Source organism: Lacerta agilis, chromosome 10, assembly GCF_009819535.1.
Source record: "Lacerta agilis isolate rLacAgi1 chromosome 10, rLacAgi1.pri, whole genome shotgun sequence".
NCBI lineage: Eukaryota > Metazoa > Chordata > Lepidosauria > Squamata > Lacertidae > Lacerta > Lacerta agilis.
The window spans coordinates 5,100,447-5,128,118 of record NC_046321.1 but is presented as its reverse complement, the minus strand read 5'-3'; the positions used below and the strand labels follow the sequence as shown (position 1 = coordinate 5,128,118).

The 27,672-nt window shown below is 49.9% G+C and overlaps 1 protein-coding gene across 1 annotated transcript; it reads right to left on the bottom strand.

Annotated features, from left to right (window-relative positions):
* Positions 1–997: 997 nt before the first annotated feature.
* Positions 998–26,995, bottom strand: SLC35B4 (solute carrier family 35 member B4). Its single transcript, XM_033162868.1, has 10 exons — positions 26,845–26,995; positions 20,063–20,176; positions 19,491–19,593; positions 10,966–11,015; positions 10,143–10,224; positions 9,307–9,370; positions 7,722–7,831; positions 5,799–5,874; positions 4,568–4,643; positions 998–1,460 (listed from the first exon to the last, which is right to left on the bottom strand). Exons 1-10 carry the CDS (start codon positions 26,919–26,921, stop codon positions 1,208–1,210), a joined length of 1,005 nt encoding a protein of 334 aa, XP_033018759.1. The 5' UTR covers positions 26,922–26,995; the 3' UTR covers positions 998–1,207.
* Positions 26,996–27,672: the final 677 nt, after the last annotated feature.

The window sequence follows — 27,672 nt, the reverse complement described above, 5'->3', positions numbered from 1 at the left end:
GCTTTGTTTTGTGGGTGGTTTCTCCCCCGCCACCCCTTTTGTCATGAGTTTGCCTGAAAACCAGAACAGGAAACCAGTTAGATTGCGGTTTCAAATCTCTGATGTGCAATCCATTTGCCACATTAAGAGGAAGCACGGGGTGCAACTGGAGTGCGCTGAGAGGAGGCAGGCGAACAAGGCTCTTTCATACAACGGCAAACCATGGTTTGTTGTTACATGTGAGCCAAGCCTATGTGTCACTTGTTTACTGAGGAGAAAGGCAGGGAAAGTGTCGGCAGGGCAGAAAGCAGCAATACGAGGGGGCATAGTCGGGCAACTCTGGCAGGGACAACCCCTGAAGCATGCCTCGAACCCTTCTTTTAAAAAGCAGCTGGCTCTGGGAGCTTCCAGTTTTATTTCCCACAATGCCCCAGAGAGATGCTAAGTCAGAGGCACTGTGGGAAATGATAATGGTGGCTTGCTGTGGCCGTGTCCTGATTTGGAGTGCTGCTGTAGCCGCAGCCCACCGTCAGAAGCCACCCAGCTAGAACGGGGGGTCTCACCAACAAACCTGGAGCTGGCCTGACAAAAATCTCACTCTGGGCATGATCTTGCTGCAAGAGAGGTTATCCACCGCCATGGGTATAAGCCTGAAATTGAGAGCTTGAACTGGCGTGTGGAATGCCACTTGGCACTCCGCGAGGCTCAGTTCCAAACAAAGAATCACGCACGGTTATCGAAAGTCACCTCGTGGCGACTTCCCCGTGTCATATCTTAGGGATGTGGCCATTTGGCCTTCCTTGCCCTTTGCCGTTTAGGTGTTTCAAGGTAACAACTGGGGCTACGAGACAAGAGGAGGCCTCTCAACCCAGAATTTGCGCTTTGTGTGAATCGCACGGCGGTTCGTCAGACATGGAGCTGGCACCAAAACACACAGGCGCATCTCAAGTAGAATGGTGGCAGGCCTCACCTCACCCAAGCTTGTTACCTCAGCAGCCAGACAAAAGAAATAAAATAAAAGGGGGATTTCCCCATTCCAGGGAATCCATTCATCCGCTTGGCATAGCCAAAACCAGTTATTTTTGTATTACAAAAATCAACCCCTCGCTTCCATGAGAAGGGAATCTTCTGTTGCTCGGCACCGTATAGAGTAAACTCAACTGAAAGCCATGGTTCTCCGTGGTTCAGTGGAGAAGACATCCGCTTTCCCAGCCGGGGACATCTGCTGTCACTCCTGCTTCTCCTCCTGTTTCCTCTGCTTCCGGTCCAGCAGAGGCCCCAGATTGTTCCACACTTCCGTGTACATCAAAGTCCCCACGAAGACAAAGAGGGTCCCGATCCAGTGCCAGGCAGTGAAGGGGTTCCTGAAGTACAGGATGGAGAAGATGAGGCTGATGAACTTCCTCAGGGTCACCACCAGCGTGACCGTCAGGGAGGTGCACTCTGTGGTCAGGATGAAGACGCCCCGTATGCAGACGTATCTGAGGGAGGAGTTAAGATGGGGAGAACGAAAGAGAAGAAACAAAGGACTTTGGGGAAAGGGATACAAGCTTTGAAGCCAGCGAGAAAATAAGAGGGCTGTAGGAACGTTTATATATAGTATAGCAGGGTTAAAGGTTTCCTTGTTTAAATTTACACAGCAGCAAGTGGATTGCTGACTCGTTCGAGTCCTTATTAATAATTATGTCTTCTACCTACCTGCCTTCTTGGTTGTTAATCCCTTTTTGATAAAAGGCACGGGTCACAGAGAGTGCTAAACCATGGACAAGCAGCAGCAAACTTCAGGCTCGTGTGCCCCAACGTCCATGTCCTTCTCTGGCATGGCTGCAGGCAGTTTGGAAACATAGGCTTCCATTGCAGATAAGCTACAGTTTAGTGTAACATCTGAAACCTCAGGTGCCATCAACCTGAAGCAATGGTTTGTTGAAACAAGCCGGTTTCGTGAGCCTGCGGATGCTTCCAAACCCCTCTATCCCAAAGGATAACAGGGAAAAGGGCAAGAGTGCAGGAGCCCAGGGCTCAGAGAGGCTCATTCCCATCACAATAAACCACGGCTTGGCATTACACAGGAACCAACCCAATGCATTACATTGCTGTTTCCCACATTCTACCGTATTTTTCGGTCCATAAGGCGCTCCGGACCACAAGACGCACTTGTTTTTTAAAGGGGAAAAACCAGGGAAAAAATATTTTCCTGGTTTTCCTCCTCTAAAAAACACGGAGGGGAGTGCTGGAGGGGAAGCCCCTTCTCCCTTCACAGCGGCTCATCCCCGCTTCCTTAAAGGGACATGGGGACGAGGGGAGAAGATTTCTCCCCTCCTCCCCATGTCCCTTTAAAGCAACAGGGGATAAGCCTGCTTTTGGCGTCGGGGCACAGGGTGGTGGAGAAAGCAGCAGCATCCCCGCTGTTTCCTCCACCATCCCATGCCTTGCACCGATCCCAAAAGCCTGCTTTTGGGATTGGCGGGCAGCGCGTGGGGTGGTGGAGGAAATCCTCTACCAACCTCTCTGCCGCCCACCGATCCCAAAAGCAGACATCGCAGCTGCCTCCCCCCACCTCCCGCCGAATACGGCGGGGGATGGGGGGAGGCAGCAGAGATGTTGGTGGTTCGTGCAAGCAGCTCCGTTCACGGAGCTGCTGGCACGATCCACCAACATCCCCTTCGCTCCCCGCCGCCTCCCCCCATCCCCCGTCGCGTTCGGCGGGACGTGGGGGGAGGCGGCGGAGGTGTTGGTGGATCGTGCTAGCAGCTCCGTGAACGGAGCTGCTGGCACGATCCACCAACATCCCCTTCGCTCCCCACCGCCTCCCCCCATCCCCCGTCGCGTTCGGCGGGACGTGGGGGGAGGCGGCGGAGGTGTTGGTGGATCGTGCTAGCAGCTCCGTGAACGGAGCTGCTGGCACGATCCACCAACATCCCCTTTGCTCCCCGCCGCCTCCCCCCATCCCCCGTCGCGTTCGGCGGGACGTGGGGGGAGGCGGCGGAGGTGTTGGTGGATCGTGCTAGCAGCTCCGTGAACGGAGCTGCTGGCACGATCCACCAACATCCCCTTCGCTTCCCACCGCCTCCCCCCATCCCCCGTCGCGTTCGGCGGGAGGTCGGGGGAAGCGGCGGAGATGTTGCTGGATCGTGCTAGCAGCTCCGCTCGCCGAAAGAAGCTTCTTTCGGTGAACGGAGGTGCTGGCATGATCCAGCAACATCGCTGCTGCCTCCCCCCACCTTCCGCCGAACGCGACGGGGGATGGGGGGAGGCAGTGGGAGCGAAGCCTTCGCTCCATAAGACGCACAGCGATTTTCCCTTCCATTTTAGGAGGGAAAAAGTGCATCTTATGGAGCGTAAAATACGGTACTTCTTCTTCTTTTACAATGAGATGCTTAACGGTACAGATATTATATCTGTATATTAACAAAAAGAATTTTTTTAAAAAAAATAAAGGGCACAGAGCTCATTGATGAGCCGGGTGTAACTTTCCAAATGCAAAACATAATAGTGTCTTCTTAACCACGTAGAATCAATGATTCATAATACGACGTGAGCCATCTTGGGAATAGATCATCTTTCCGTCTGTGTCAGAACGTGTGCATAAATCATGCTGCGCTGCGTGGCCACAGGAGAACGTGCATCCATTAATTTGCGCGGTGGGGGAGAACACAAGATATCAGGCATCAGCTCAGTGCTCCACATTAGTAGCCTGTGTGCTCGACCTCCTTCCTCTCCCCCAAGCCCTCCTCTTTTCTTTTTAAAAGGGGAAATTAGTTCATCCTGGCATTGGCATAGCTGTCAAAGCCACTCCTCAACCTTGCAAAAGGACAAGCAAAGGCATCCAAGCAAGAGGTCCATCTAATGGTGGACCCCGTACATGGTCTGTAAAAAGGTTTTAAAAGGTAAAGGACCTCTGGACGGTTAAGTCCAGTCAAAGGCGACTCTGGGGTTGCGGTGCTCATCTCGCTACAGGCCGAGGAAGCGAGTGTTTGTCCATAGACGGCTTTCCAGGTCATGTGGCCAGCAGGACTAAACCACTACTGGCGCAATGGGACACTGTGACGGAAGCCAGAGCGCACGGAAACGCCATTTACCTTCCCGCTGCAGCGCTACCTATTTATCTACTTGCACAGGCATGCTTTCGAACTGCTAGATTGGGACACAGCAACGGGAGCTCACCCCGTCACGGGGATTCAAACCGCCGACCTTCTGATCGGCAAGCCCAAGGGGCTCAGTGGTTTAGACCACTGCACCATACTGATAAGCAGGGGAGAGATGGGGGAGGTCGGCAAATCCATCTTTAGCCCCGCTGACCTTGAGGCCTGCACTCTGTTGAATTGGAAGCATTAATTTTCATTGCTGCAATTTTGCATGACCTTACGACAGAACTGTGAAGTTCCTTATTATTCCCGTTTATATGATATTGCTGTTTTTGTATATTGCTTTCCTCCATTGAAAACGTTCAAGGAAGGGGTGTGCTACCATTTACTGCAAACAAACAAACTTTAGTTCTCTAGGCAAAATGCAACATTCAGACAACCCGTGCACCAGCCTCTGAGAAAGTTAAGCCCGTCACCCGCTGAACCTGTTCCAAAAAGGATACTGAGTTATGATGTTCATGATGAGGTAGAACCACAATATGGGCAACGTGAGCCCAATAACTGGGACTTGGAACGGTTCTGCAAAGTAAGGAAGAAAGAGAAAGGTGAGGGGTCCTTTGCAGCCCATGTCTGGCCTTGAGCAGCTGACAAAACGACCTGCACTGGAGCTGGCAGGAAAATAGGGTTGTCCCAGCTCCAGGTGTATTCTCTAAAAAAAAATACTTCCTGCCAGGCAGACAACCCATTCCAGTGGTGTAGCGAGTGCAGGGACACTGGGGCGGTTGCCCCGGGTGCAAAATTGTTAGGGGTGCAAAGTTTTAGCACCTGGCGCTGCCTCAATACAACTGTGCGCTTCCGTCGTTGGGTTCCAGGCAAACCAGGAAGTGACCTCTCCAGACAACGGAAGGACTCCTCTTATCTCTGCGGCTGCAGTGACGCAGACGCTGTTAGGGTAGCTGAATGCGCATGCGTACTCCATCCGTTTCCCTCCCTCCCACCCCGGTTCGCACAGCCCCGGGCACTGGCAACCCACGCTATGCCACTGCCACATTCCTCCACTACAGGAGAATGGTAGCTTGGGGGGGGAGAACAGGGGCCTCCTCACACCTCCCAGTACCCCGAACGAAGTACAGCTCCCAGAATTTGTTAGGGGAAAGCCATGACAAAGTGGTACGAAAGCTGCTTTGAATGCATGGTGCGAATGTGGCCTAAGGCAGGCACCCCCAAACTCGGCCCTCCAGATGTTTTGGGACTACAACTCCCATCATCCCTAGCTAACAGGACCAGCGGTCAGGGATGGTGGGAATTGTAGTCCCAAAACATCTGGAGGGCTGAGTTTGGGGGTGCCTGGCCTAAGGCAACACATCCTCCTCTCTGTGTAAGACACACACTGCGAGAACGTCATCTCTGGTAACTGGAGAGTTTACGGAGCGTGGGCAGGGTGGGCAACTTCTGCTAGGCTGTCAATGGTAGCCAGCCATGATGGCTGCACTCCCACTCCCTCCATGTTGGAGGCAGTATGGCTCTGAATATAATTTTTGGGGCATTACAGGTTGGCGGTTCTGCTGTTGTGCTCAGGTCCTGCATGCGGCTTTCCCATAATGGGCAGGATTATGTAAGAAGAGGATTCTGGACTAGATGGGCCATTGGCCTGATCCAGCACAACTGAACTTTTTTCCTGGCCAACAGCAGGAAGCTGTCCAGAAGCAATATTGAGAAATGCATCCAGCTTACCAGATTGGCTGAAGAGAACGGCGTGTCTGTAGATGTCGGGAGCCAGAAGCAGGAAACCTGGGATGGGGAGGGCGTGCTGTCAGGAGGAAAGAAGACCTTGAGAGAGATGCCCCCAGAGGAAACAGGGACAGGACTTGCGTACTAACAGAACCACCAGCATTTCCTTTTTTAAAAATAAACCATTTACTTATTATTCCAATTGCTTCCTGCCTTTCCTCTAAGGCAGTGGTGTCAAAGTTGTTGACCTTTTTTTAGGATTGAAGTAAACTGCCACAGGGGCCGGATAAAACTGACCGGCGGGCCGCATTAGGCCCCCAAAGCGGACTTTGGACATGCCTGCTCTAAGAAGCTCATGTTTTGGTGTTCAGGGTTCTCCCTCTCCCCATTTTAGCCTCACAACAACCCTGTGAGGTAGGCTAGGCTAAGAGACAGCGACTGGTCACCCGGTGAGCTTCATGGCTGAGTGGGGGTTTGAACCTGGTTCTTTAGGATACAAGTTCAACACTCTAACCCCTACACCACACTGACTGCCAAGCACTGAATCTTAATTTTCTTGTATTTTACTCTGCAAACTGTCCTGAGATCTTATGATGAAAGGTGGTTTATAAATTTAATAAATAATCATCATCATAAATGATCAGCCAACCTTTCTAAGAGCTGCGAAGGAACAGAAGAGAATGTAAACATGGAATCGTGTGCATTTTCGAATGGATGACTTGCTTTTAAGAATGGATTTTAAGACACGCCAGAGGCAGCTTAGCTCTTGGCCCAGAGGTGTGCTTCACCCCAAACCACAAGTCTTGGTTTGGGTGCAATGCCAAGCCAAAATGTGGCCTAGCTCAAAGCAGCACAGGAGCAGGAGGACTGGAGGAGCCACAGCCGTTCTCACTGGGAACCTGCACGTTTCTGCCAAGCCACGGTTTAGCTAAGCATCGCATCTGAACTGGGCCTGTAGTAGAACGCAAAAGCTTCATGGACGACTGCAGGAAGCTGTTTTGCAACAGGCAGGGCATCCCATCAAGATGGAGCAACATTTTGACATGAAACACACCCTGTTGCCCCATGCCCCCCCCCCTCCAACAGCCTGAGGTTGTGTATTACTGTTTTAATCTGCTGACTGCACAAAGTGGGTCTACACAACCTGTTAAGCACACACTCAAATCGGCGGTTCCCAAAAGGAGTGGTACCATCTCCTGGGAGGGGGGGGGGGAGAAGAGAAATACTGGGGTGGGTGTGTGCTAAGAGGAAAGGGGGGGCAGGGGCAGTGCAGGTATAAATGACTATCAGACTTTGAAAACCTGCTATCATTTGGTCATGTTCATGAATAAGCAAAACAGTTTTCCTTGGATCTTGAAGAAGAAGAGGAGGAGGAGGAGGAGGAGGAGTTTGGATTTGATATCCTGCTTTATCACTACCCGAAAGAGTCTCAAAGTGGCTAACATTCTCCTTTCCCTTCCTCCCCAACAACAAACACTCTGTAAGGACAGTGGGGCTGAGAGACTTCAGAGAAGTGTGACTAGCCCAAGGCCACCCAGCAGCTGCATGTGGAGGAGCGGAGACGCGAACCCGGTTCCCCAGATTACGAGTCTACCGCTCTTAACCACTACACCACACTGGCTCTCGTGTGGTGAACAAACGTGCAAATAATTTCAAATTTTATTGTGTTGTTATCTTTCGAAGTGGATTGTGCAAAAGCACTATTCTGAATACCACTTTTTATAGGGTAGGGGGCACTGAGAATGAGCTTATGGAACCAAGAGGATGGTGGGCAGAGAAAGTTTACTGCTCCAATCTGCACTGATTTCAACCGAACACCTAACTTTCCCTGAACTTCATCGTCCCATGTCCAGCGCCTGTGTGGATTTGTCCGGTTAACCTTCTATTGAGAAAGGAATGAAGTCAATCTGGTCCACAGAGACTTACGTTGTAGAAAAGGGCTTCCTTGGAGTGCTTGCCAAATCTCTTATAGAGAGTCTCTTGGAAGATCCCCATCCGAGCCGACATGAGGAGAGCAAAGGTCAGAGCGAGGATACCTGCAAACACAACAGTGGGGTGAGCAGGCTGGGCTTAACTGCTTACGGTGCTTTTCTCTTCATACAAATTTATAAATTATTATTATTATTATTATTATTATTATTATTATTATTATTATTAATAATACACCGCCCATCTGGCTGGGTTTCCCCAGCCCCTCTGGGTGGCACCCAACAGAATATTAAAAACACGACAAAACATCAAACATTAAAAACTTCCCTAAGCAGGTCTGCCTTCAGATGTCTTCTAAAAGTCAGTTACAGGTAGGTAGCCGTGTTGGTCTGCCATAGTCAAAACAAAATAAAATAAAAAATTCCTTCCAGTAGCACCTTAGAGATCAACAAAGTTTGTTCTTGGTATGAGCTTTCATGTCTGAAGAAGTGTGCATGCACACAAAAGCTCATACCAAGAACAAACTTAGTTGGTCTCTAAGGTGCTACTGGAAGGAATTTTTTATTTAATTCTAAAAGTCAGATAGTTGTTTATTTCCCTGACATCTGCTGGGAGGGCGTTCCACAGGGAGGGTGCCACTACCAAGAAGGCCCTCTGCCTGGTTCCCTGTAACCTCGCTTCTCGCAGCAAGGGAACCACCAGAAGGCGCTCGGAGCTGGACCTCAGCTGAACGATGGGGTTAGGAGATGCTCCTTCAGGTATACATAAAGTGTTAAGGCAGCACCTCCGCCAATAAGTGTTGCAATTTGTGGTTAAAGGCAGACAGTCGAAGGGAGAAGCCTGCCGAAAGGAACGAGGCGGGCGACAGACGAGCGAATCAGCGCGTCTGTCGAATCCATGATGAAGGTGGGGAGGGAAATGTGGGCTTGATCCACGGGAGGGGAAAAAAGCTTCAGGCAACTTCATTTATGGGAATGCCTGAACATTACGCAATATTTACAAAGGGTTTGTATGGCTGAGTCAGGCTACGGAGTTTGGCTCGGAGTCTGGGTTCCACTCTGGCGCACAGCACAGCACACGTTGTTCCCAGCCAAGCAGCCTCTGAATTGGAACAACTTTGCCAAAACAGCAACAATCCAGCTCCTGTATCCTGGTGCCATCTAGATGTTTTGGGAAGCTGGGGCTGATGCGAGTTATGGCTCAAAACTTCCGGAGGGACTGCAGATGCAGAAGGCTGAGCTGGCCCAGGAAAAGGTTTTCTAGCCTCCTGTCTGCACATGTTAGTCGTTTGTGGCATAAAGGAGATTTAAAAAAAACCTATACCTGTTTTTGGGTATATCTTTCCAGCTTAGTAACATAAGAGGCGATTTTTACTCAGCCCACATTAAATGGCAAACAGCTTGGACCATTTGTTTGCCATGTTATTTAAAGATTAAGGTGGAAAAACCATTTAAAAAGAAGGGAGAAGTGTGGGGTTGCAACATCCCAAGTGCTGGTCAATCAGTGCTATGCACACCGGGCTTTTTCCGCTGAACGGCAAGCCAGTTCTACCACAACCACAGAAGTATTAGCAATTACAGACCTAGCAGCCACCAGAAGAAAGCAGAGACGTTCTCTTCATCTTCACTTGGGCTTGACATAGAACTCTGAAGACGGAGAATTGGGAAAGAGAGAGAGAGAATTTCAACCTGTGCATTTAAATAAGAGAACATTTCTACCAAATCCTGCTTGGCTGAGCCCAGCCTTCCTCTGAAATGGGAGACAACTTGCAACTCAGGGTCGGACAACTTGGTGGAATATTTTCAAGGCCTGGGGAATGGAAATGTATTTTGCCGTAGAACCAGAGGACCTTAGCAACAGGCTCTAAAACACAGCCAACGCTACCTTAGGTGTGTGGGATTCACAGCTTTGAAACACATGTGTTTGAGCACCAAGGGACATGATGCACAAAAACTAAAGACTCTATCCCTTTATATGTAATCTCTTTCCCGCTTTTCCTTACAAGTGGGCAAACGTTTTACCATATATAGGGGGGGAAATCCATGTTTAAAAAGGTGGTAGTGGCAGGGAAACACTCCAAAGGAGCGAGGCGAGTTAGTGACGTCTCAGATGCTGGCCAATCAGTCCTGCGTGTAGCAACCTGGCAAAACAACCAGATTCAAAGCAGGCAAGGCCACAGGGGCCAGATAAAACTGCTTCAAGGCCCACAGGCCGCCAGCTGCCCATCCCTGGTGCCACAAGGAATCCGGTGGAGGCCGGATATGGCCCATCCTTTGGTCATTCCTGCTTTAGAGAGGGAATATCCTGCTTTTAAGCCAAGGAACTGAACTGCGCTCTTTCCGATGGTGATTTACATACAAGAGGAAGGGGAAGTGCTGGTGGCTATGGTGAAGGAGGAGGAAACATGGCGGTCCTTACCACTTGCTTTGCTGACATGAAGGTGCAGGTGAAGATCCCCAGAGACACCAGAGCTATGGAGGTGTATTTGGAGATGGTGTACCTGTGCAGGAGGAGGACAGGGAGGGTTTCAGCAGAACCAGGAAAGCCCAGGACCATGCAGTAAGCCCACCTCACAGGGAACGATGCCCTTTGTTGCTGTTGGGGGTGTCATTGTAAGAACCCGTGTTGCAACAATCATTCCATAGACTGGGCTTCCGCGGCAGAACCCGACAGCTCTGGCAAAGCCTTGAGGATCTCGGCTTCCAGCTAGTAAGCCAGAAGAGGAAGGAATAAAACGCATCATTCTCCTAGTCCTCATGGTTCGGAGAGATCACATAACCAAAGCAAAACCTAAAACCTTTGTGCAATAATTTTACAGTGATCTTCCCCACATAAACATGTGCACATGCATGCACACACACTCATCATCTCAAGAGCAGGAAGGGACCCCAACGGTCATCTAGTCCGACCCACTTGGGCTGCCCTCCCCAACCCGGTGCCCTCCTGATGTTGCTGAGACTACAACTCCCATCATCCCAAGCTGCTGGCCGTGCTGAATCGTGACGGATACGACGGGTGGTGCCTTAAGAGTTGCAGCCTTACAAGATCTGGAAGGCCACCGATTAGCCACCTGTCTTTCGAAAGGCCCCCTCTTCCAGAAGAAACACACACACACACACACACACCTATTTGTGGGCCAGTCGCTAGTGGGCGAAAGGGAGCACGCCAGCTTCCCTTGCCACCCCATGCGCTGCCTCGACTCTGGACTATTCTCAGCACCAGCAAAATAAATAAGATGTACCTTTTTTTCAGGATAATGATGCCCAGAGCCATGTTTGCTATCAGAGATCCCTGAAGAGGCCAGGCAGCCGGAGAGGGTCATGGAAAGAATTAAAAAGCAAAGTGGGTTAACAGTAAACAAGAGCTAAAGTGATGTCAGTGATTATAGACAGGTAAGGACAGGGGTCACCAAACAAGGGGCCGGGGGCCGGATACGGCCCGAGGGACTCATTTATCCGGCCCCCGGCAACCCCCGCCACCCACTGCCTGCTCTTATCAGCGCATCGCTTCCGGTGCACATCTGGGTTGGAGGCCTGTGCACATGCACACAAGCTATTTCCGGGGCTCCTCCGACCCAGAAGTGCGCCGGAAATAGTGTGTGCGCACGCGTATGGCGGTGCACTCCCTCGCCCTCCAGCCCGCCGTGTGATTGGTGCTGGAGACACCGGCCCGAGGCGCGGTATGTTTGCTGACCCCTGGGTAAGGAGATTTCAGGTGAAGGGTTCGTATAAGGCAGGCATCCCCAAACTCGGCCCTCCAGCTGTTTTGGGACTACAATTCCCATCATCCCTGAACACTCGTCCTGTTGGCTAGGGATGATGGGAGTTGTAGTCCCAAAACACCTGGAGGGCCGAGTTTGGGGGTGCCTGGTATAAGGCAAGGCCCTGGGGTATCAGAGGCACAAGACGAATTGGCTGATCCTGTTTGTGAGATGTGAGAATGGAAAGTGCCTCGAACCTCAATAACAGAATATGCCACGTAGAAGCTGGCTGAAGAGAAACCACAATAGAAAAACGGTTGAGTTTGTGGTCAGACAGTCAGAGCAGCTTCAGTACCCCTCATCCTGTTGCTTTTGCAAGCAAGCACTTCCTTCTAGGTGTGCAAACCAGGCAAGCTTATATTCTATATAAGGAAATAGACTAAATGGTTAGTGTAGATTGGCTATGTATTAGTATTGTACTGTTAACTAGGTAGATTGTAAGCCAAGCCTCCAAAAGAGGGGCGGCAGCTAGGGCATAAATATTGAGCACACCTTGTGCTCGGGGCTCTTCGCACCACCCGGGTCGGGGAGCCCGCCTTTGCAAACGCGTTACAATAAAGAGGAAGTGGTAAGCCTTACTTCGGTGTCTCCTTGTCTAATTGCAAGTCCACGTAAGGGACTTCTCACAATTTTGGCGCCCAACGTGGGGCCCTCGACGGTCTGCGCGGCGGGGTACTGGAAGAGGGTCAGCCGGCACTCCGGTCTTTTCGGAGAGATCCGCTGTCCGGACCCCGTGGTGACAGATTCCGAGGGCTGAACGACGGAGAACCGACTTAAGTGTACTAGGAGAACTAGCGGTCTGGGACTGCTGCAGTCAGGGACTGCCTTGCCCTGCAGGGACGCCTGCCAGTTCACCAGCCAGAGGGAGAGAGTGGCACTGAGCTGAAAGGGGTGAGTATTGAGAGGGTGTGAGAAACACCAGGGTGAGTGAGTGTTCTGTCTCTGAGGTGAAAGAGAGGTTCCATACGGACGCGTGAGTGGGGACCGGGACGTAGGTCTCGGCGGGAGGATTAGCTTGCGGTTCCGTCCTCCCGCGAGGGAAACGGCCAGGCGATTCCGTGCAATTGTGTGAGTGATTGAGAGACAAGAAAATGGGGAAGAGTCAGAGCACATGTAGGAAGGGTCCGGAGGGGAGGAATAAGGACCCCATTGATCCTAATAGTCCTACAGTGGGATGATAAAGACATTAAGCCCTATAGCCGGGGGCTTCCAAAGTAGTATTAATAAACTTTTGCCGGGTAATATGGCCAGAATATCCTATAGGGCCAGGAGGAGAATATCGCTGGAATCCTAATGTTCCGGCCCATAGAGAACACATGAAGGATTTAAAGGAAATGATTCTGGAAGGGATCAAGGGAGCGGTGCCACAGAGCATCAATTTGACTAAAGCGTTTGAGGTAAATCAACAGAAAGAGGAGTCCCCTGGTGACTTTGTACAAAGGATTAGGGACCATCTGACTAAATACTCCGGAGTAGCACCGGATTCGCCAGCCTTTGACAATCTGCTAAAAATGCAGTTTGTCACCAAGGCATGGCCAGACATCCAGAAAAAGTTGCAGAAGATGAATTGGCAGGATGCAACCATAAGTGAATTAGTAAGGACCGCGCAACAAGTCTTTGTAAATAGGGAAGCGGTGAAGCAGAAACAGAAAAGCCAAATGATGGTGGCAGCGATGCAGAAGGCAGGAGCGGGGGGGGGGGGGGGCAGAAAGAAAGCCTCATTTTAAAGAGCACAGAAATTTCCTTCGCAGCAGCCTTTCCCCTTTCTCTACCTTGGAAAGGGGGGAAAGAGCTAGAACTGTGTCAGGCTCTTGGGCTCTCCACCCAGCTGGGGAAAAGGAAAGAGAGGTCAAACAGGACTCCATCAGACTGCTGAATTGGCTGGGGGATTTAGGGGTAAAGGTGTCAAAGACAAAATTGCAGTTCACTAAGCGTAGGGTGAAATATCTAGGCCACATTTTGGAGGGAGGCACTAGGCAGTTAGACCCAGACCGGGTGAAAGGGATTATGGAACTTCAACCCCCTCGAGAAAAAACGGATGTACGGAGGATGTTAGGACTATTAGGGTATTGTAGATTGTGGATTGACCAATATGCACGGCTGACCCAGTTCCTGAACAAGAAACTGACGGGGAAAGAAGAAGAAATACAGTGGGAGAAAGAGGATAGGGATCGGTGGGAAGAAATAAAGAAAACGTTAATAGCGAGCCCCGCACTGGCACTACCTAATCTACAGCAGCCGTTTCATCTATATGTGACGGTAGCATCTCAGACGGCGGTAGGGGTCTTGGCCCAAAAGAGAGGGGGGCGGTACCAGCCGGTGGCATATCTGAGTGCAACTCTAGAACCAGTGGTTAGGGGATGGCCGGCGTGTATCCAAGCTGTGGCCGCAGCGGCCGAATTGGTATTAGAAAGCAGGAAATTAACCTTTGGGGGAGCATTGATAGTACACAGTCCTCACCAGATAGGTGCAGTAATGACTGGTGCCGCACCTACTTGGATGACAGATAGGCGCTTGGTGCAGTACGAGGGAATTCTCAGGACTGGGTCAGACATAACTATTGGAACCAACAGGAATTTGAACCCTGCAGAGTTTCTAAGGGGAGAGAGAAAGGAGTGGGAGCCAGATGAGCATGATTGCTTAAGGGATATAGAGATGATGGCGAAGGTAAGAGAGGACTTGAGGGAAGAGCCTTTAGGGAATGGGGAAAGATGGTTCATAGACGGATCCAGTTATGTAAGGGAAGGAAAAAGAAGATCGGGATATGCAGTGGTAAGGGAAGACGGAGAGACAATAGAGAGTGGGGCCCTCCCTAGCACTTGGTCAGCCCAGAAATGTGAGGTGATGGCTCTAACCCGGGCACTGGAGTTAGCAACAGGGTTAGATGTGACGATTTGGACAGACTCAAGGTATGCGTGGGGAGTGGTGCACACCTTTGGCAGGACATGGAGGGAAAGAGGCTTCATAAAAGCGGATGGGAAACAGATTGAGCATGTTGCTTTACTCGAGCGGCTACTAGAGTCCCTGATGGGGCCCCGGAAGATAGGCATTGTGCATATCCTAGCTCATACCAAGGGACAGCCCAGAGGAACAGGGAAATGCGTGGGCTGACCTCCGAGCGCGAGAAGCGGCGGAGAGAGAACTAAGAGAGGAAGTAATTAGGCAGTGTGTTTTGCAGATACCGGTGGTGGATCCGCAGGATTTGAAGGATCTAGTGTTCACTCCAAAAGAAAAAGAGTACATGGAGAAGGAGGGATGGAAAAGGAAAGGAGATGGTTGGGAAACCCCAGAGAGACAGATGGTTCTCCCTAAATCAGCAATGTTGAATGTTTTAGAGAAAATACACGAGGAGAGCCATCTAGGCACTGAAGGGATGGTGAACTTGGTGAAACCCCTGTATTGGAGTCGGGATATGTGGCCCATGGCACACGCCATTGCATGGAAATGTCTGATATGCCAAAAAGTTAATAAGGCAAGGGCAAAGAAAACTGAGAGGGGCGGGCGGCCCCTGGCGGTGTGGCCCTTCCAGAGAGTACAGGTAGATTTTACCGAGTTGCCAGAAAGAGGGGGGCAGAAGTATTTGTTGGTGTTCAAAGATCATCTCACAGGATGGGTTGAAGCCTTTCCCAGTCGCAGAGCCACAGCTCAGGTGGTTGGCAAAGCCATTCTGGAACACATCCTTCCCCGTTATGGAATAGTAGAGGCAATAGACTCAGACAGGGGAACACATTTCACCCAGATGGCAATGCAGGAGGTGATGAAAGCTGTAGGGATCACCTGGAACTTTCATACCCCCTGGCATCCTGAGAGTAGCGGAAAAGTGGAACGGGCAAACGGGGAAATAAAGAAGCACTTGACCAAGCTGTATTTAGAAAATGGGCTACCCTGGACAAAGAACCTCCCCTTGGCATTATTAAGAATGAGGGTGGCTCCCCGGAAGGACACCGGTCTGTCCCCATTTGAAATGATGATGGGTCACCCTTATTTGGCTGCCCTAGGAAGCCCTCAGATTGAATTCAGGGACCAGTTTACTAGGAAATATCTGCAGTCGCTGTCCCAGTCTCTGTTATCTTTCCACAGACAAGGCATACTAGCACAGCGGCCCCCGCTCCTGGAGCAACAGCATAATTTCCAACCTGGGGATCTGGTCCTGATAAAGGCTTGGCGGACGGAGAAACTCAGCCCGAGCTGGGAAGGCCCATACCAGGTCCTGCTCACAACTGAATCAGCAGTGCGGACCAGAGAACATGGATGGACCCATTACCACCGGGTAAAAAGAGCTCCACCTGAAAGTTGGACGGCAACGACTAGTCCAGACAACCCGCTGAAGGTGACACTCACTAAATCAGGAACCAGGACCCAGAAGGACATTCCAAGACTGTAAAACAAATGTGCTTGTTCTGTATTTGTGTGTGCTTTTTCGAATGCTGTTGCTGTCAACATTGTGAGGGGTGTGTGCTGTGTGTGCATTGTACAGAAGAGTGTAGCATCGTTTTCATAGAAGACATCATACTTCAACATTGTGAGGTGGGACTAGGAGGGGAGGTAAAGTGCCAGTTAGTTGAAACCCCTACGGTAAGGCAAGCCCTCGGCTATCTGAATCCCGACCATGAAGGGTAGCTTGCAAGTATTAGGGATGGTAATAATGGGATATGTCACCTCATGGGCTGCCCAATCGGAACCTCAGTGCACTGAATGCATTCAGACAACTCGGACAGGCAATAAGGTCACACAGACTCTAATGTATTATAATGTCGCCCCAGAATGTGTCCAACAATTAAGTCCTTGTGTCCATAACCAAACTCAGTACTATAGGTGTAAGGTAAAAGGGAATAAGACGGAATGTTATGAACCCCTGGCTGTGGGACCCATAACTTCCAGTATATATGTATATGGATACAAGGGCGGAACCGCCAACAAAGCCAGTGAGAGGAGTAACATGTTTTCATTGGCCCAGAACCGACAGGGATACATAGCACACAATATAACAAGAGGAGAGGGTAAGATCATGGTTTGTTTTGATGCCTGTACTGCAATAGATAAGGGACAGGGACCAAATGGGGGAGCCGGAGTCTGGTGTGGAAGTCATGGATGGGAGCAATCCTATTTACAAGAAAGGAAATACCTGTTCAGGCACATAAAGGGAGGAAATGTGGGGGCTGGAAGAGGCACCTATAATTATTGGTACACAGAGGGGGTTAATACGCAGCCCACTTATAGAGGACCAGGGGGGTAAACCTCACCCGAGGGGCAGCCTCTACCGATTGCCCATCAGGAAAATGCAACCCTGTATGCCTATGGGCGAAGGAGATGCCCTCCACCTCGCCTAAACTTGTGCATGTAGGCATAGGAATAGATGGGACCGGGAAGGATCCTTATGGATATCTCATCATACAGATACACACAACTAAGGTAACGAGACAACCCATATCAGTATTCGAGAACTTTGAGGAAGAAATACAACGCTTAAATACTCTTCCCCTACCCCCTAAGGCTCATAACATGTTTTTGAGTCTGGCTGAGACCATTGCCAAAGAATTGACGATCACAAATTGTTTCGTATGTGGGGGAACGAACATGGGGGATCAATGGCCCTGGGTGGCCAATGAGGTAAACTATACAGAGGTATATAGGTCTCAGTAAGATATACTGAAGCACCTACCGAAGAAGAAGGAGAGTGTCATGAATTATTATGTGAGTTCGAGGCAAGTATGAAGAAGAGGGGGGATTGTGAGATGTGAGAATGGAAAGTGCCTCGAACCTCAATAACAGAATATGCCACGTAGAAGCTGGCTGAAGAGAAACCACAATAGAAAAACGGTTGAGTTTGTGGTCAGACAGTCAGAGCAGCTTCAGTACCCCTCATCCTGTTGCTTTTGCAAGCAAGCACTTCCTTCTAGGTGTGCAAACCAGGCAAGCTTATATTCTATATAAGGAAATAGACTAAATGGTTAGTGTAGATTGGCTATGTATTAGTATTGTACTGTTAACTAGGTAGATTGTAAGCCAAGCCTCCAAAAGAGGGGCGGCAGCTAGGGCATAAATATTGAGCACACCTTGTGCTCGGGGCTCTTCGCACCACCCGGGTCGGGGAGCCCGCCTTTGCAAACGCGTTACAATAAAGAGGAAGTGGTAAGCCTTACTTCGGTGTCTCCTTGTCTAATTGCAAGTCCACGTAAGGGACTTCTCACATGTTGGAGGTTTCTAAGCAAAGGTTGGAGGGCCACTTGTCAGGGATTCTGCACCTGTGATTCCTGCATTGCAGGGGGTTGGACTAGATGACCCTTGGGGGTCTCTTCCAACATTTTATGTGCTGCAGCTCTCTAGGGGACTCCTGCAAACAACCTCGTGGGGAAATGCTGTGCTGATGAGAACAGCACTTGGCATTTTTAGCTTTAAATAAATTTTGTTTTATTGGTAAACAAAACAAACTAAGTGTAAAGAGCACACGGAATTCCTCTATGTTTCTTTTTTAAATTAAACATTATTGCTCGATACCGAGATAGCTCATGGCCTTTATCCTTGCAAAACATAATAAGGGCCTTTGCTCCATAAATTTCTTCAGCTGTTAATTAGCGCCGCTCCTGAAATATGTTGTTATGATTGGCTGCTGTTGAGAAATGAGAGGCAGGCTAGGTACAGATCCAGCCGGGCAGTTGTGATGTTGAAGAGTAGCAATGGGGAGCCTGCGATCCCCAAGGTGTTGTGGGGCTCCAACTCCCCATCAACCCCAGCCAGAATGGCCAACGGTCAGGGATGACGGGGGCTGTATTACAACAGATTGGAAGATTTGGGGTACAAAATGTGAAAACGAGCAAGGCCCCAACTAAAGAAGAATGGCAACTTAAATTGATGGAATATGTGCAGCTTGCGGACCTAACATATAGAATAAGAGAACAAGACAAACACGTGTTTAAAGAAGTTTGGAAAACGCTTATTGAATATATGGGGGGAAATTGTGTACACTTGAAAACGTTGCCAGCATTAAGATAAATTCACCTCAGTCAGCCATTTTCAGACAGCAGGGACAACCCCCTATTAATTTCCCTGGCCTCAGCCTCTGCCAAGGGCCTTACCGCCAAAAAAAACAGTTAAGAGGAAGGCCTAAACTCTTCTTAGTAGTTTCAGCTCCAGGCAGAAAAAGGTTTTTAGGCCCGGGCCATACCATTCCTTATGGCTGGGGGGGGGGTGTAGGATGAGAAAGCTCAGCAACTATGCTTTGCTCCCTATCCTGTCTCCACACACAATCCTTTCTGCACTGCTGTATTGCTTTACAAACGAAACTCCAGTTATCAGAAGAGGAAAAAGCGCCGCACACAAATGTATAAGGACCCTACCAGTTCCCCACCACCCCTCCTTGCATCGTTATGGTGCCTTCTGACCCCAGGCTCAATGCCAGAGCGGACTGTACCATGTATCAGGTTTCCGGAGGGGGGGGAGGAGATAATAAATCTAGGGCAAGGGTTTAATTCCATTAAAGGGGCATTTAAGAGAGAAACCAGGGTTCGAATCTCGCTACTTAGCTCGCTGAGTGGGGACAGAAAAAAGGGTAATTGAAAACGGGGGGGGGGGAGAGAAGGGGCAGGTGGAAGTTGAACAGGGGAACTTCTTCAATTTCACTAAATCAATACAATCATTAAAAAAAAACCATAAAAAACCACAGCAACGCGTGGCCGGGTCAGCTAGTATACACAGACACACACACACACACACACACACACACACACAGTGGTACCCCGTGCTACGTACGCGATCCGTTCCGGGTCGCGCTACGTAACACGGGCGTACATAATGCGAACGCACAAAAAAGAGAGAAAAAAACCAGCAGTCTGCGGGTTTTTGTGCTTCTGCTCATGTGTAAAGTGCGCAGAACACTTCTGCGCACCCACGCATCACACGCGCTCCGCAGAGGACTTCCGGGTCGCGGACGTGCGTAACCCGAACGTACGCAACACAGAGCGTACGCAGCATGAGATATGACTGTATACAAAAGCAAAAGGGCTCACCGATCTAAATATCATGTGCAGAGGCATCGCGATGTTCAAGTTGAGGGCGTAGTTGTTCACCACACTGACTGTGAAGAACATGGCCACCATGATCAGGTAGTACCTGCAAGGAGAACCGCAAAGGGATTTTCCCCGTAAGCCCAGCATGGAGGAGGAAAGAGCATTTTCACGACAAGCAAGAGGGCTGCTTCGATGTCCCTGCTCCCTCCAAGCGGGGAAGCAGCGGCGTCAACAATGGGGGTGGGCAGCCTGGGAATATATCTGCCCCCCCCCCCTTTGGCAAGGTGACCTGTGGCCCACATGCAACCCTTGTGCCTGCGGGGCTCCAGAACTATGGAAGTCACCAGAAACGACAAACCAAAGGCAATAAGATGCAAATCGAACACGTTCAGGCAGGGGCGATGGAAATGAATGCCTTCCTTCCACAATCTCTGCAACCAGTTTTGGCAGCAGCCCCATGAAGACCGCTCCCCCCCCCGTAAGCCAGGGATGGGGAGCATTCTGTGCTCCCCCCCCCAGGTGTCACCGGACCCACATAACCTTGTCTCCCATCTTGAGGACAGTGGCCGTACCTGATTGGGATGGTGGGCTGCTTCCTTCCAAAATTGGCTTCGAAGATAAAACCCTCGATGGCTATGAAGAAGAACTGGGCAAAGGTGATCAGGTTCCCACATCCTGGAAATTCCCTGTGTTTGAAGCGGAGAAGGGAGGGAGGGAGGGAGGGAGAGAGAGGAAGGAAGGAAGGAAGGAAGGAAGGGAGAAAAGAGAAGTTATATTTGAAAACTTTGTCCCTAACCACACATAAAACAAAGGGAAAGCTTGCACCCTTCTAATTTCTTTTGCAAGGGCTTTGCTGCGCTCAGATTTCAGACCCTGCCTTGCCAAGATGGATGGGGTCTTTATAAGACTCCAAAACCCAAATGTGTACTTGTTTGTGAGACGTGACACAGCAGTGAAAGGCAACCAGACAGGCAAAATGAAGTGATTGAATCCTGGGTTTTGTGCCATGTTAAATGTTTTACATTTCCTTTTCTTTAAAAAAAATCTCACACCCTTTTCTAATTACGGCAACAACCAAGAGTTAAAACAATTGTTGTTCAGTCGTTCAGTCGTGTCCGACTCTTCGTGACCCCATGGACCAGAGCACGCCAGGCACGCCTATCCCTCACTGCCTCCCGCAGTTTGGCCAAACTCATGCTAGCAGCTTCGAGAACACTGTCCAACCATCTCATCCTCTGTCGTCCCCTTCTCCTTGTGCCCTCCATCTTTCCCAACATCAGGGTCTTTCCAAGGGAGTCTTCTCTTCTCATGAGGTGGCCAAAGTACTGGAGCCTCAACTTCAGGATCTGTCCTTCTAGTGAGCACTCAGGGCTGATTTCTTTGAGAATGGATAGGTTTGATCTTCTTGCAGTCCATGGGACTCTCAAGAGTCTCCTCCAGCATCAGAATTCAAAAGCATCAATTCTTCGGTGATCAGCCTTCTTTATGGTCCAGCTCTCAGTTCCGTACAATACTACTGGGAAAACCATAGCTTTAACTATACGGACCTTTGTCGGTAAGGTGATGTCTTTGCTTTTTAAGATCCTGTCTAGGTTTGTCATTGCTTTTCTCCCAAGAAACATAAAACAATAAAACGATTGCATTTTCATGGAGGGGAAAAACCAAGGACCTGGAAGGAATTAAGGTCACTTTATACGCAATGCAAAACGCGGGTGGTGCTGTGGGTTAAACCAGAGATCCTAGGGCTTGCTGATCAGAAAGTTGGCGGTTTGAATCCCCACGACGGGGTGAGCTCCTGTTGCTTGGTCCCAGCTCCTGCCCACCTAGCAGTTCGAAAGCACATCAAAGTGCAAGTAGATAAATAGGTACCGCTCTGGCAGGAAGGTAAACGGCGTTTTTGTGCACTGCTCTGGTTAGCTAGAAGCGGCTTAGTCCTGCTGGCCACATGACCCCGAAGCTGTACGCCGGATCCCTCGGACAGTAAAGCGAGATGAGCGCCGCAACCCCAGAGTTGGACACGACTGGACCTAATGGTCAGGGGTCCCTTTACCTTTACCTTTATACGCAATGCAACGTGGCTAAGAATTAACCTATGTAAGAAGAAGAAGAAGCAGACCAGTCTTGTGTGAATCCCAGAAACTTCTCCCTCCCGGGGGGCCTTCTTAAACAGTCCAATCTCAAACTGCAAAGGTTTACAAGCTCTTAAACATATTTTGAAAGAACCACCATCCGCTCCTGTGTCAACACCCAACACAAACAATCCAGGCCGTCAGTCACATTCATGCAAACATAAAAGCAGCTTTGTCTACCCAGTTACATCAAGAGTTATTTTAAATGAGGACTTTTACTGCTGGACGCACCTCTTCCCTATGGCAAGAGAGTTTATAGCGTGATCTTCCACGACAGAAACGGGGGCCGTCCTGGCTGCAAGCACTTTTAAAGGGCCGATTCAAAATGACTTCTTAAATCTGAGAGCTATCTCTCACAGAGCGGAAAGGGGATCGAGTGTTTACAGCTTGTGGCGCAAGAATAAAACTGCTAGCACGTCTGCAAAGCTAAGCAGGGTCCAGTCCAGTTTCAGACTAGATGGGGGGCGCCGTGTTGAGGTTCCTGCAAGGCAGGGGGTTGGGCTAGATGACCATTGGGGTCCCTTCCAACCGTGTGATTTCTATTCGCTTTGGGAATTGTAGCTTTCTGAGGGAAAGAGGGGTCTCCTAATAATTCTCGGCACCCTTAACAAACCGCCGTTCCAACTTCCTGGGATTCTTTGTGGAAGGCCGTGGATGCGAAAATTGGCACGATGCTGCTTTAAATGTAAGATGCAGACAGAGACTTTGCAAGCTGCTAAAATAATCTGCACACTGGCAACTTTGGTGAGCTTATTTACAACGCCGGGCTAAAGAGCAATATACCTGTGCAGAAGTGATCCCAAGGCGATACTCGTATCTAGGGAGCGCCACACGGCATCTTACCAAAGTCCACCTGCTCCTCCCTTCTTGGCAAGAGCTGAAGGGAAGGGCTGCAGCTTTGAGCACAGGAAGTCCCAAGCTCACCTTCCCAGCATCTCCAGGTAGGGGCTTTGAAGAAAACGCCGCCTGAAATCCTGGAGAGCTGCTGCCAGTCAGTGTAGGCAACACTGAGCTAGATGGGCCAATGGTTTGACTCCACATTAAGGCAGCTTCCCATGTTCCCCCTAGGGAGTGCCAGCTCCATTGGTTAGAGCGTGCTGCTGGTAACACCAAGGTTGCAGGTTCGATCCTCGTATGGGACAACTGCAAATATTCCTGCATTGCAGGGGGTTGGACTGGATGACCCTTGGGGTCCCTTCCAACTCTACAAATCTATGGTTCTCTCCGGTCAACTGGAAAGCAACCAGCAGAGCACTTTCTGTCCATCCAGGTAGGATGGTTGCCACTGCAAGGCAACGGGCCCACTCCTGACCTATTTATTTATTAATCCCCACAACAGCCCTGTGAGGTAGGTTGATTTGAGAGGCAGTGATGGGCTCAAAGGTCACGCAGGGAGCTTCGCGAACAAATGAGGATTTGAACCCTGGTCTCCCAGGTCTGAGCCCAACACCACGATGGCCCTCTCTACGATAACCAGGCATCCGCACAACATGACCAGTCCAACAAAGTTAATGTTGAAGAATCATTGCTTTGACACTGGTGATCTTTGCTTCTTCCAGTACACTGGTGATGGTTCGCCTGTCTTCCCAAGCAATGTGTAAAATTTTTCGGAGACACCACTGATGGAATATTTCGAAGAGTTGGAGATAGAATTTATAAGTGGTCCAGGTTTCAGTAAGGTTGGTAGTACAATAGCTTTGTAAACAAGCATTTTGGTTTCCCTGTTCCTCAAACAACTACTCTATTCCGAACTTAAAAATGGAAAGCGTAATGCTGGCGGTCAACAAAAGCGGTTCAAAGACTTTCTCAAGGCAAATCTTAAAAAAAAGTGGCGCCTTCCATAGTTCTAGTTACAGGTAGGTAGCCGTGTTGGTCTGCCGTAGTCAAAATAAAATAAAAAAAATCCTTCCAGTAGGACTTGCCAACAGTGCCCTTCAGCTCTCTATATTGGACAAACAGGACAAACCCTACGTCAAAGGATAAATGGACATAAATCTGATACCAGGAATCACAAGACAGAGAAACCAGTAGGAGAACACTTCAATCTCCCAGGACATTCTATGCAAGATCACAAAGTAGCTGTCTTATTAAAAAGGAATTTCAGAAATACGATTGGAAAAAGAAGTTGCTGAATTGCAAATAATCACCAAACTTAAAACCATGGAGAGACCTGGTCTGAATAGAGACATTGGATTCTTATCTCATTATACATGACAAAGCTATCTTTAGCCATCTCACCCCTTGCTTTTTCCTATAAGACCAATTGCAGTCGTTAACAGTTGTCAACAGGTTTTCCACACCCATCAGCCAATCCCCCATTCCCACCACCCTCCTGAGTAATACCCCTCCCCACCCTCTCACTATATATAAGGGTCTGGTGACTTCCGTTTCAGTGTATCTGAAGAAGCGTGCATGCAGAAGAAAGCTCATACCAATAACAAACTTAGTTGATCTCTAAGGTGATACTGGAAGGATTTTTATTTATTTATTTTTTACTAAAAAAAATGTAGTATGAACACCAACAACTGGGGAACACTGGCCTGCGAGCGCTCCAGTTGGAGAACAGCCTTTACCAAAGGTGTCATGGGCTTTGAAACAAAATAGAAAATTCTTTCCAGTAGCACCTTAGAGACCAACTGAGTCTTGTTCTTGAAGAAGTGTGCATGCACACGAAAGCTCATACCAAGAACAAACTCAGTTGGTCTCTAAGGTGCTACTGGAAAGAATTTTCTATTTTGTTTCAACTATGGCAGACCAACACGGCTACCCACCTGTAAATGGGCTTTGAAGACACTCGAACTCAGGGGAAAACGTGCCAAGAGGAAGGCACGCTTGGCAAATCCACGTGATCAACTCCCGCCTGGAAACAAATGTCCCCACTGTGGAAGGACGTGCGGATCCAGAATTGGCCTCCACAGTCACTTGCGTACTCACTGTTCATGGAAGAAAATCTTACTCAGCTATGAGTGATCGCCAAACAAGGGAAGAAAGAAGGCCCTCTCCAGCCATTGAGCCCCAAAGGGATCACGATGGCAGTATTCACAGCAACTGAGAATCCAAGTAGGCCACCCTGCCTCCTTCCCAGAACATGTGAACCCATAGGGCAACCAAAAATATGAGGGCGGAAGCAATTTATTATTCATATCTGACTGAGCTGCCTCAGCCACTCTGGGCAGCTTCCAACAAATTAAAGCACAGTTAAGACACCAAACATTAAAAACCAAGCCGGTTTTGCTGCCACGCCGCAATCTGAAGATGGATGACTCACTTTCACCCAGCCAGACTTGCACCTCAGCTTCCCTAGGGAATCCAGAGTGCATTCGCAGGGGTATCCCTGCTCTTTCGCCCCTCATCCAACAAGGAAAGGGAGTCAGAGATGCTGTACACAGAAATTTAATATCCTGAAAACCATTTCGAGGACACAGGCCTAGCTTGCTGCTATCGTCACAGCTGAAATGCCAATGCCTGCCTTCCACCCTTAAAAGGTAAAGGGACCCCTGAACCATTAGGTCCAGTTGCGGACGACTCTGGGGTTGCGGCGCTCATCTCGCTCTATAGGCCAAGGGAGCCGGCGTTTGTCCGCAGACAGTTTTTCCGGGTCATGTGGCCAGCATGACTAAACCGCTTCTGGCGAACCAGAGCAGCGCACGGAAACACCGTTCACCTTCCCGCCAGAGCGGCACCTATTTATCTACTTGCACTTTGATATGCTTTCGAACTGCTAGGTGGGCAGGAGCTGGGACCGAGCAACAGGAGCTCACCCTGTCGCGGGGATTCGAACCGCCGACCTTATGATCAGAAAGCCCTAGGCTCCATTAGATGCATTTAAAAAATAAAAATAAATCTCAGATTCACCTGTTCCATGGAAACAGAGGTAAGCGGCCTTACACCATTAGTCAATTTGCTTTAGTACTATCCACATACTGGACCTTCCCCAAGAAGCACTGAAGGGCACAAAGCCATCTCTTTCATTCATTCATTCATTCATTCATTCCATTCATACGCTGCTTGGTTCTAAAAAGTCTCAAAGCGGTTTACAAAACGGGAAGGGGGGGGGAATCACAAACCTACTTTTAAGCATGCCAAAGTTAACACACTAAAACAGATTAAAATCACCTCGACTTTCTAAGCATCTGCTCAGGCTTCTCTAAACAAGAACGCTTTCAGCAGGTGCTGGAAAAGAGCACAGTGAAGACGGCTGCTTGATCTCAACAGGCAGGGAGTTCCAAAGGGTAGCAGCCGCTGCCACACTAAAGAACTCAGTTCTTACAAATGTGGAACGGTGCAAATTCCGCTGAGTGGACACACGTGGGGAAATGCGACCTGGGAGGTAAACTGGTCCCAAGTTGTTAAGGGCTTTATATACCAATAGCATGGGATGCGGGTGGCGCTGTGGGTTAAACCACAGAGCCTAGGGCTTGCCGATCAGAAGGTCGGCGGTTCGAAGCCCCGCAACGGGGTGAGCTCCCGTTGTTCGGTCCCTGCTCCTGCCCACCTAGCAGTTCGAAAGCACGTCAAAAGTGCAAGTAGATAAATAGGTACCACTCTGGTGGGAAGGTAAACGGCGTTTCTGTGTGCTGCTCTGGTTCGCCAGAAGCGGCTTAGTCATGCTGGCCACATGACCCGGAAGCTGTACGCCGAATGCCTCGGCCAGTAACGTGAGATGAGCACTGCAACCCCAGAGTCAGACACAACTGGACCTAATGGTCAGGGGTCCCTTTACCTTTATACCAATAGCATAAAGATACTGAATATACCCCCACCTGTCACCACCCCCTGCCTGGCTCTGTCTAGCAGATTCAGAATGAGATGTCTCCGCAAACAGTTGTTTTAAATTACTTTCTTTTGAGCTCAGCCAGCGTTCCAATTCCAATCATTCTATTTATTTCTACTTTTAATTAAGTATTTTTGTTTATCTTACTTGATTTTGGGGGTGGGGAGGTGGACAGCTGCCTCCCTGCCCTCCCCGGATACGCAGCAGCAAATAGTCAGCCGCTCCTTTTGCTTCTATGAGGCTTTAAACGAGAGGTTGGGTGGCCATTTGCCAGGGGCTGTGGGGCTGCGATTCCTGCATGCCAGGGGGGTTAGGATGGATGACCTCTGGGGAACCCCTTCCCAATGCACAATCCCACGGTTCTGCGCCTCTTGGGATGCCCACCCCACCCCGATCTTGGCAGGTGGGTTCCCTATCGCTGCCCCACTCCTTCCTCCCCCCAACATCTCACCTGATCAGCAGCTCCAGGAAAACCACGTTGCTGCAGCAGCCGCCGAAGACCAGCCCCACGGCCAGCCCGGGATGCATCCTGCGGAGAGACCCCGCTCCGGCTTCCAGCAACCCGGCCCCGTGCACAGCCGGCGCAGGCAGCCGCTCCTCCGCCCGCGCTTCCTCCTGCTCCAAATCCCCGCCCGCCCGTCCACCGCTGTAGTTCCCGGGCGTCTCCGCCGCCGCGCAGCTCTATGGCTGCCCCCGCCCGACGGGGACTACGACTCCCAGGATGCTCCGCGCCGCCTCCGCCGGGGACGCGTGGCCGCCGCTCCTTGTGCAATGGCCCTCGCGCTCGCCAAGGGGGTTCTGGGAAGCGTAGTCCCCGCCTCTTTGGTGCCGGGCAGGTTGCTATGTAAGCAAACCTGGGGACGGAGGAAGGAGGTTGGTCGCTAAGCCCTTGCAAGAGATAGAGAGAGAGGGTTGTTTTATTAAGCTGCGCCAGGTAATTGGCCTTTTATTTCGGGGGGGGGGGGGGCTTTTTCCCTGCAAAAGGGGCAAACTCTCGGGGATTTTTGTTAATTCGTTTCCTATGCGCCCAAGCATTACAAATATATTGCACGAACTTGTAACAAACTCAGTTGGTCTCTAAGGTGCTACTGGAAAGAATTTTTGATTTTGTGGTTTTAAGTTTGCAATGCTATTGGCTCTGCCTTGGGTGGTTGTTGTTTTTTCAAACTCTTTTTGCCGCTTTATTTTGCATGCTTCAAAGCAATGCAAAGGTGTTGCACAAACTTGCGGTTTAAGTTTACAATGCCATTGGCATTGCAAAAACTGCTTTGGGTTTTTG